Source organism: Eimeria necatrix, genomic scaffold (assembly GCF_000499385.1).
Source record: "Eimeria necatrix Houghton genomic scaffold, Enh_scaff275, whole genome shotgun sequence".
NCBI classification, from domain to species: Eukaryota; Apicomplexa; class Conoidasida; order Eucoccidiorida; family Eimeriidae; genus Eimeria; species Eimeria necatrix.
In genome coordinates, this window is record NW_013653309.1 from 33,012 (window position 1) to 41,761 (window position 8,750).

Below are 8,750 nucleotides of genomic sequence, written 5' to 3' on the forward strand. Positions count from 1 at the left end.
GCTAGCAGCAGCGCGCAGCAAAAAGACACAAACAGACACGGCGACACTCAGGCCTGCGGAGTCATACAGAACAGCAGCAGCAGCAGCAGCAGCAGCAGCAACACATGCAGTAGCAGCAGGAATACCAGCAGCAGCAGCAGCAGCAGGAGGCGGCAGCAGCAGCAACAGTAGCAGTATAAACAGCAGCACGATAGGCAGCAGCAGAAACAGCTGAGATGCAGCAGCTGCAGCAACTGCTCAAGCGCAGCAGCAGCAGCAGCAGCTGTGAATGTGGCCGAAAGCTGCTGACGGCCTCAGCAGCAGCAAATGCATACGCAGCAGCAGCAGCTGCAGCAGCGCTGCTGCTGCTTCAACAAGAACAACAGCAGAACAGCTGCAACTCCAGCAGCAGCAACACAACTGCACAGAGCAGCAGCAGCAGCAGAGCAGCTGCAGCAGTAACAGAAGCAGCAGCTGCTGCGTAGCTGCATGCTGCGGCGAGTTACACCAGCAGCAAATCAGGAGTAGCAGCAGCAGCAGCAGCAGCAGCAGCAGCAGCGCCGCGTGGGTTGCTGCTGCTATAAGACTGCTTTGGCTGCTTCGAGACTCTGCCTTTCCAGTCTACCTAAACTAAACAATAGAGCTAAATAAATAAATAAATAAATAAATAAATAAATAAATAAATAAATAAATAAATAAATAAATAAATAAATAACAAAATTTATTTGCTTATTTATTTATTTATATATTTGTTTGTTTGTTTGCCCGAGCTGAGAGACAGGGAGCCCCCAGTGCGTCTCCAAATAAAACGGCAAAGACAACAACCCTAGCTCGACATAGCAGCAGCAGCAGCAGCTGCTGCTGCAGCTGCTGCTGCTGCAGCAGCTGCTGCTGCAGCAGCTGCTGCTGCTGCTGCTACTCGGCCATACACACTGCGAAAAGGCCTCACAGGGGCCCTCCTGTAGAGACTGGGGGGCCCCTAGGGGCCCCTGTAGCAAATACTTCTTAAGGCGAGCCCCCACAGCACTTCATTTAGTGGGGGCCCCCAGGGGGCCCCCTGGGGGCCTCTGGGGGGCCCCCAGGGGGCCTCTGGGGGGCCCCCAGGGGGCCTCTGGGGGGCCCCCAGGAGGCCTCTGGGGGGCCCCCTGGGGGCCTCTGGGGGGCCCCCGGGGGGCCTCTGGGGGCCCCCTGAGGGCCTCTGAGGGCCCCCCTGGGGGCCTCTGAGGGCCCCCCTGGGGGCCTCTGTGGGGCCTCCTGGGGGCCTCTGGGGGCCCCTTGGGGGCCCCCAAGGGCTCCTGAGGGCCCCTACAGCGAAGATTATATCTCGGGGCCCTGCGGGGCCCCCCAGGGGGCTTTGAAAAGAAGCAAAAGCCCCAAAAGCCTCCAAAAGGGGGCCCCTTGGGGGCCCCCTGGGGGCCCCTGGGGGGCCCCTGGGGGGCCCCTAGGGGCCCCCTTTGCTGTCTGGCGGCCCCCCGGCGCCCTCGCTGCGCGTTCGTGCTTCAAGCTGCTTCCTTGCTGCTGCTGCTGCTGCTGCTGCTGCTGCTGCTGCTGCTGCTGCTGCTGCTGCTGCTGCTGCTGCTGCTGATTCTGCTGCTGCTGCTGCTGCTGCTGCTGCTGCTGCTGCTGCTGCTGCTGCTGCTGCTGCTGCTGCTGCTGCTGGTGCCCCTATTCTTTGTCCCCTTTTTGCTGCTCTTTGAAAGAAGAGGGGGCCCCCGAAGACTCTATTACTTGCTGCCGCACAAACTCTATTTGCCGCCGCGCGTAAGAACGCGGGGGCACTGGGGAAATCTCCCCAAACTCGCACCTGCACGCAAACCCTAAACCCTAAACCCTAAACCCTAAACCCTAAACCCTAAACCCTGGAAGCCGGGCGGCCCGCAAGAGGTCCCGCAGCCTTCTGGCCCTTGCGCGGGACGCCGTAAACCCCAAACCCTACGCCCCAAACCCCAAACCCCAAACCCCAAACCCCAAACCCTAAACCCTAAACCCTAAACCCTAAACCCTACACCGCAGTGGACTTGAGTCGTTTGTAAAAGGTGTGGAAGTAACGCCGCGGACTGTAAGGACTCAAAAAGTCAATTAATCCAAAAAAATAAATTTCGTTGCGGCTTTCGCTCATTGCCTTCAAGCCAAAACCCCCGTCCAGCGCGGGGGCCCCCAGGTACGGCGTGCTGCAGCACACAAACCCTAAACCCTAAACCCTAAACCCTAAACCCTAAACCCTGCGCCCTAAACCCTAAACCCGAGCCCTAGACCCTTAACTCTGGGCCTGAAATCCTTAACCTGAAACCTCCAGGTCCAAAGCTTGTGCGACGGATCCCTGCAGGATCCCCCCATGGCTGCAGTAAACCCTAAACCCTGAACCCTAAACCCTAAAACCTAAACCCTAAACCCTAAACCCCGAAACCCGAGCCCTAGCTCTGCACCTGGAGCGGCAGACCCTATGACCCTGCACCCCCACCCCTGCCCCCAAACCCCAAGCTCAAGCCCCAAACCCTAAACCCTAAACCCTAAACCCTAAACCCTAAACCCTAAACCCTACACACCTCGTTTGCGTGAAAGTCCTTGAAAGAGCCACACTCTGTCCATAAGGGTAATAAACTGCTCTTCCAAACTCGCTGTCTTCTTCGCTGCTTCTTCCCCCTTTTTGAAATCGGGTATCTCTCCACTTGAGCCCCGGGGGCCCCCCGGGGCCTGAGGGGCCAAAGCGAATCCGCGTGGGGGCCCAACAGCACGCGTTGCTGCAGCTGCTGCTGCTGCTGCTGCTGCTGCGGAGCTTCGTCGCCTGCTGCGGCACAGAGTCGCCTCCCGGCAGCACCAAACAACGAACACCCGCAGCTTGCTGCTGCTGCTGCTGTTGCTGCTGCTGCTGCTGCTGCTGCTGCTGCTGCTGGCGCCGCTGCTGCTGCGTGGGCGGCGCTTCAAAAGAAGCTGCCCGGAAAACGGGGTTCCCGTCAGCCCCCGTTGCTGCATTTGCTGCATTGCTTGCTGCTGCTGCTGCAGCATCTGCTGCCCCTGCAGCGTCTGCTGCTGCATCTGCTGCAGCATCTGCTGCTGCTGCTGCTGCTGGATCTCCAACAGCGCTTGCTGTCTCTGGGGACCCTTGAAACAGGCGCTTGACTTCTGTCTCCTGCGTAGCCGCGCCTTGCTGCTGCTGCTGCTGCTGCTGCTGCTGCTGCTGCTGCTGCTGCTGCTGCTTCCTAATGTGTTTACGGGCGCCGCCTTTCAGGGCAACATCGTCTGGGCTGCTGCTGGGCCTCACAGTTTGCTGCTGCTCGATGGGGGCCCCCAAGGGGGGCCCCTTGGGGCTTCTTCTGCTGCTGCTGTCTTGCTGCAGCTGCCCGTCGTTGCAGGGCAAAAGCTCGCAGCTTTTGAGAGGCTTCAGCTGCTGCTGCTGCTGCTGCTGCAGCAGCAGCAAATTCTCCGCAGACTGCCGGCCCTCATGCGTCCCGCCCCCTCCTGCAGCCGTTGCTGCAGGAGCTGCTGCTGCTGCTGCTGCTGCTGCTGCTGCTGCTGCTGCTGCTCCCGATGATGGGGAGGGAGAGTCTCCTCCTGAAGCAGGGGGAGAAGCAAGTTGGGCCCCCTTGGTCCCTTTTTGGGGCCCCTCAGCAGACTCGCAGCGAGCCACTCCCTGCTGCTGCTGCTGCTGCTGCTGCTGCTGCTGCTGCTGCTGGGAGTCGGTCTGCTGCTGCTGCTGCTGCTGCTGGTGGAGATGCGCCGTGGGCAGCCGCAGCGCCTGCAGCAAAGTGTTTTCTGCACTTTTCATCAAACCCTCGCTTTGGGTGGTTTCCATGGACAAGTGGGCCTTCCTAAGCAGCGCAACGCCCCCAGGGTTTAGGGTTTAGGGTTTAGGGTTTAGGGTTTGGCCGTCTAGGGCTTACGCAGCGCTGGCAGGCAGCGAGGCGGGCTGCTGCGTGCCGCTTAGCGGCGGCAGGCTAAGGGTTTGAGGTTAGGGTTTAGGGTTTAGGGTTTAGGGTTTAGGGTTTAGCCGACTCAATTTAGGCTGCAGGAAAGGTTTGAAGCTTCTGCTGGAGTTTCAGAAGTAGCGCAGCAAGCATGTTCCTGGAGCACCCGCCAGCTAGGGTTTAGGGTTTAGGGTTTAGGGTTTGGCGCTCACATTGTATAGTCCCTCAGCGGCCCCCGACTAGGAATGTCTGGGTTGGAGACGGGACGGCTGCCCTCTTTCTGCAGGCTGCAGCAAACAGCAGCAGCAGCAGCAGCAGCAGCAGCAGCAGCAGCAGCAGCAGTTGCAAGGCAAACTCCCTCACAGATGCGTCAGCAGCAGCAACAGCAGCAGCAGCATCCACGGTACTTCAGCCAGCAGCAGCACCAATCGCAGCAGCAGCGGCGGCAAAAAAAGCCACCGCAGCAGCAGCCACCATCTCCTTTGGCAGTGACCGCAGCAGCAGCAGCAGCAGCAGCAGCAGCAGCAGCAGCAGCAGCATCGACGGGAGCATGAGCAGCAGATACAGCCGCAGCAGCAGACGAAAGAGAGCAGCAGCAGCAAACCAGCTGCAGCAGCAGCAAAACAACTACAGTGGCACCAAAACAACCGCAGCGACAGCCAAACAACTGCAGCAGCAAGCCCGCAACAGCAGCAGCAGCAGCAGCAGCAGCAGCAGCAGCAGCAAACCATTCGTGAATGCCAATGAGCAGAGAGTAGTCGAAAACCCCCAAACCCTCCAAAAACTTGCAGTCTCTTTCGTGAGCAGCTAAAAGAATGCGCGCTTCATCTTCCCGCAGATGCAGCTTCCGCCCACACTGCAGCCAGTCTGCAGCAGCAGCAGCAGCAGCAGCAGCAGCAGCAGCGGCAGCAGCAGCAGCAGCAGGGAAGTCGGGTCAGGGGCTGGCGCGGGAAGGAAAGCCGCAGACAGCAACGACGGGGAACTACGGCAGCAGCAGCAGATGAGCAGCAGCAGCAATGTGGTGCGAGCAAAGCCACAGACATTAACGCAGCAGCAGCAGCAGCAGCAGCAGCAGCAGCAGCAGCAGCGCAGCAGCAGCAATGTGGTGCGGGCACAGCCGCAGCCAGTAAAGCAGCAGCAACAGCAGTAGCAGCAACAGCAGCAGAAGCAGCAGTATGGTGCGAGCACACCTACAGCCAGTAGAGCAGCAGCAGCAGCAGCAGCCACAAACACTGAAGCAGCAGCAGCAGCAGCAGCAGCAACAGCAGCAGCAGCAGCAGCAGCAACTAACCAACATCTTTCTTGACCTTGTCCCCCTCCTTTGCTGTTCTGCTAACAGTGCTGCCCTTTATGTCATATGCCTCACTTAGGCCCAAAGAAGGGTCAAACGCGTTGCCTGCACAAACCCTAAACCCTAAACCCTAAACCCTAAACCCTAAACCCTAGCCTTTAAGTTGAAAATGCCAAACCCTGGGTCCTGTGGCGAGACTCTGACGCTCTTCAGAGAAGAGCTAATGGACAAAAGGAATCAGCGGCCTTTGCTGCTGCTGCTGCTGCTGCTGCTGCTGCTGCTGCTGCTGCTGCTGCTCTTTCCTTGCTGCAGCTGCTCTTGCTACTGTTGCTCCTGCTACTCCTACTGCTGCTATTCTTGTTGGTGCTTTTGCAATTCACCTCGTTGTCGCTGCTGCTTCTACTGCTGCTGCTGCTGCTGTTGCTGCTCGTACTGCTGCTGCTACTCCTGCTGCCGCTGCTGCTGCTCCTATTGCTGCTGCTACTCCTGCTGCTGCTGCTGCTGCTGCTGCTGCTCACCCATTGCAATGAAATAGGCAGCAGTTACCAAAGTGCGCTGCGACTCTTGTGTCTTTATGTCTGGCGAAGCTGAGAGCCTGAGGGCCGCACAGGCAGCAGCAAAAGCAGCAAGCCAGTCAGCAGCAGCAGCAGCAGCAGCAGCAGCAGCAGCAGTAGCAGCAACAGTAGCACAAGCAGCAGCAGCAGCGCAAATCGCTACTGCTGCTGCTGTTTTAGCCAGTGCTCAACCCACAACGCGACCCCAACAGCAGCCATTCTGCGACAGCAGCAGCAGCAGCAGCAGCACCACAGCAGCAGCAGCAGCAGCAGCAGCAGCAGCAGCGCACTCGGGTTCGCTGCGTTTGTGTTTCCGCTTCAGCATCGCCAGCAGCCCATGTTCGGGCGACTGTCCCTGCAGGTAAGTGCGGGGCCTCTGCAGCTGCTGCCGGTGCTGCTTCTGCTTCTGCTTCTGCTGCTGCTGCTGCTGCTGTTGCTGCTGCTGCTGCTGCGCCCCGTTATCTGTTGCCATAACTCTAAACGAATGCTCATCTTCATACCATCCTTGGCTGCTAAAAGTGTTCCTCCAATCTCCCGAACAAAAGTCCCCTGTTCTTAAACAGGAGTCGGGGGGCCCCCAGGGGGGCCCCCCGGGGGGGCCCCCCTGGACCTAGGGGCCTGCTGCAGGCCGCAGCAAAAGTCTTGCTGCTGGAAATGCCTTTCCATTAAAGAGCCGCCAGTCAGCAGCAAAGCAGCAACATCAGTTTGGGCGCTGCTGTATCTGGAGTTTCTTTTTGCTGCTCTGCTGGAGGCGAGAGAGGAAATTCGCCGCTCGGGAGCAGCAGCAGCAGCAGCAGCAGGAGAAATCTCCCCTGAGCCTAGGTGGCAGTGCCCCCACTGCTCCGACTCCATTCCACTCGCACTAAAGGGCTGCAGCAAACCCTCGTACCCACAAGGGGGGCCCCCGGGGCCCTCAAAGCCCACCCCACAGGGGCCCCCCGGGGGGCCCCTGGCTGAGGGCTCTCTGGGGCTTGCCCTGAGGGGGGCCCCTCTGCAGGGGCCCCCTCTGAGGGGCCCCCCGAGGGGCCCCCTGAGGGGGCCCCCGAAGGGCCCCCCGAGGGGCCCCCACAGGGGACCGGACCGCAGGGCCCCCCAGAGGGGCCCCCAGAGGGGACCCCAGAGGGGCCCCTAGAGGGCAGCCAGCAGGGGCCCCCGGAGGGGCTCCCACAAAACACCCCAGGGGGGCCCCCAGGGGGGCCCCCAGGGGGCCCCCCAGGGGGGCCCCCAGGGGGGCCCCCGGGGGGGCCCCCACAGGGGCCCCCGTCCGCGTCAGGGGTTGCTTGGGTGTAAAGTTCAACTCTATGAATGCCAAATATGCGCGTCAGCAAAGACAAGGGGGTACTGAGGATGTGGTCAATGTATGCGGGGAGGATTCTGCAGAAAAAAACAAGGGTTTAGGGTTTAGGGTTTAGGGTTTAGGGTTTGGGGTTAGGGTTTAGGGTCAGGGGCTGGACGCAGAAAAGAGGCTTGGGGTTTTGGACGCCCCCAACTCCCCTACTGAGTCCCAGGGAGAAAAATGCTGCGAGAAAGAAACCCTCCATTCCACCGCTAGGGTTTAGGGTTTAGGGTTTAGGGTTTAGGGTTTAGGGTTTACCGCAGTATTTGCTCCACTTCGGCCTTTGAAATTGTCTTTATAAGAAATTTGCCGTCGTGGGAAAAAAAGAAGAACTGCCCGCTTTTGCTGCAGCGCAAACCCCTCGCAAACCCTAAACCCTAAACCCTAAACCCTAAACCCTAAACCCTGGCTTTGTACCTTTTGATCCTTTCTTCCAATTTCCACCTAACTGCCACTGCTGCATTCTTCTGTTTCTCACAAATCCACCAAATACATAAATAAATAAATTAAATAAATAAATAAATAAATAAAATAAATAATAAATAAATAAATAAATAAAATAAAATAAATAATAAATAAATAATTAAAATAATTAAATATTTGTTTTTGCGGTTTTACCTGTTGGAGTGAAACTCCATAAAGGAGAAGTCCGTAGAGCACAAACTGGATCTGTATTCCTAAAAATAAAAAAATAAATAAATGAATAAATAAATGAATAAATAAATAAATAAATAAATAAATAAATAAATAAATAAATAAATAAATAAATAAATAAATAAATAAAATAATAAATAAATATAAATAAAAAATTTAATTGTAAATATTATAATAAATAATAATTACTATTAAGTGTTTTTCTCCAAAAAATAAAAGACCCCTAAACCCTAGTAAACCCTCGCAAACCCCCGTAAACCCTCGTAAACCCTCGTAAACCCTCGAAGCCCTTCTGAACCCTTGTAAACCCTTGTAAACCCTTCTAAACCCTCGTAAACCCTCATAAACCCCCTAAACCCTCATAAACCCCCAAAACCCTCGTAAACCCTCGTAAACCCCCCAAAACCCTCCTAAAACCCGCAAGCCCTCGTAAACCCCCCAAAACCTAAACCCTCGTAAACCCCCCCAACCCTCGTAAACCTCCGTAAACCCCCCAAACCCTCGTAAACCCTCGTAAACCCCCCAAACCCTCGCAAACCCTCGCAAACCCCCCAAACCCTCGCAAACCCTCGTAAACCCCCCTAACCCTCCTAAACCCTCGAAAAACCCCCAAACCCTCCCAAACCCTCGTTAACCCTCCTAACCCTCGTAAACCCTCGCAAACCCCTCAAACCCTAGTAAACCCTCGTAAACCCCTCAAACCCTCGCAAACCCTCGCAAACCCTCGCAAACCCCCAAACCCTCGTAAACCCCCAAACCCTCGCAAACCCTCGGACATGTTCGGGAACTCCGGCGACTTCTCTGGCGCATTCGAAGGCGTCGGGGGCCAAGTCTTGAAAAGCAGCAACAAGACGGGGCGGCAGCAAAGGGGCGCAGTGGAACTCGAAGCGCCGCAGCTGCAGCAGCAGCGGCTCGTCCAGCAGAAACCCTAGCTGCAGCAGCAGCAGCAGCAGCAGCAGCGGCAGCAGCAGCAGCAGAAGCAGCAGCAGCAGCAGCAGCAGCAGCAGCAGCAGCAGCAGCAGCAGCAGCAG

The 8,750-nt window shown here is 57.1% G+C and overlaps 4 protein-coding genes across 4 annotated transcripts; 2 read left to right on the forward strand and 2 right to left on the reverse strand.

The window, feature by feature from the left end:
* Positions 1–1,420: 1,420 nt before the first annotated feature.
* Positions 1,421–3,772, reverse strand: ENH_00037500 (hypothetical protein; the record flags this gene model as incomplete). Its single annotated transcript, XM_013580541.1, has 3 exons — positions 1,421–1,783; positions 1,988–2,150; positions 2,526–3,772. 3 exons carry the CDS (start codon positions 3,770–3,772, stop codon positions 1,421–1,423), a joined length of 1,773 nt encoding a protein of 590 aa, XP_013435995.1.
* Positions 3,773–4,129: 357 nt separating this feature from the next.
* Positions 4,130–4,438, forward strand: ENH_00037510 (hypothetical protein; the record flags this gene model as incomplete). The annotated part of the gene is made up of 1 exon (XM_013580542.1): positions 4,130–4,438. One exon carries the CDS (start codon positions 4,130–4,132, stop codon positions 4,436–4,438), a length of 309 nt encoding a protein of 102 aa, XP_013435996.1.
* A 284-nt stretch (positions 4,439–4,722) lies between these two features.
* ENH_00037520 (hypothetical protein) lies at positions 4,723–5,034 on the forward strand (the record flags this gene model as incomplete). The annotated part of the gene is made up of 1 exon (XM_013580543.1): positions 4,723–5,034. One exon carries the CDS (start codon positions 4,723–4,725, stop codon positions 5,032–5,034), a length of 312 nt encoding a protein of 103 aa, XP_013435997.1.
* Positions 5,035–5,170: 136 nt separating this feature from the next.
* Positions 5,171–7,703, reverse strand: ENH_00037530 (phosphatidylinositol-4-phosphate 5-kinase, putative; the record flags this gene model as incomplete). Its single annotated transcript, XM_013580544.1, has 6 exons — positions 5,171–5,280; positions 5,694–5,770; positions 6,020–6,278; positions 6,619–7,103; positions 7,324–7,410; positions 7,684–7,703. The coding sequence occupies 6 exons, from the start codon at positions 7,701–7,703 to the stop codon at positions 5,171–5,173; spliced, it is 1,038 nt and encodes a 345-aa protein (XP_013435998.1).
* Positions 7,704–8,750: the final 1,047 nt, after the last annotated feature.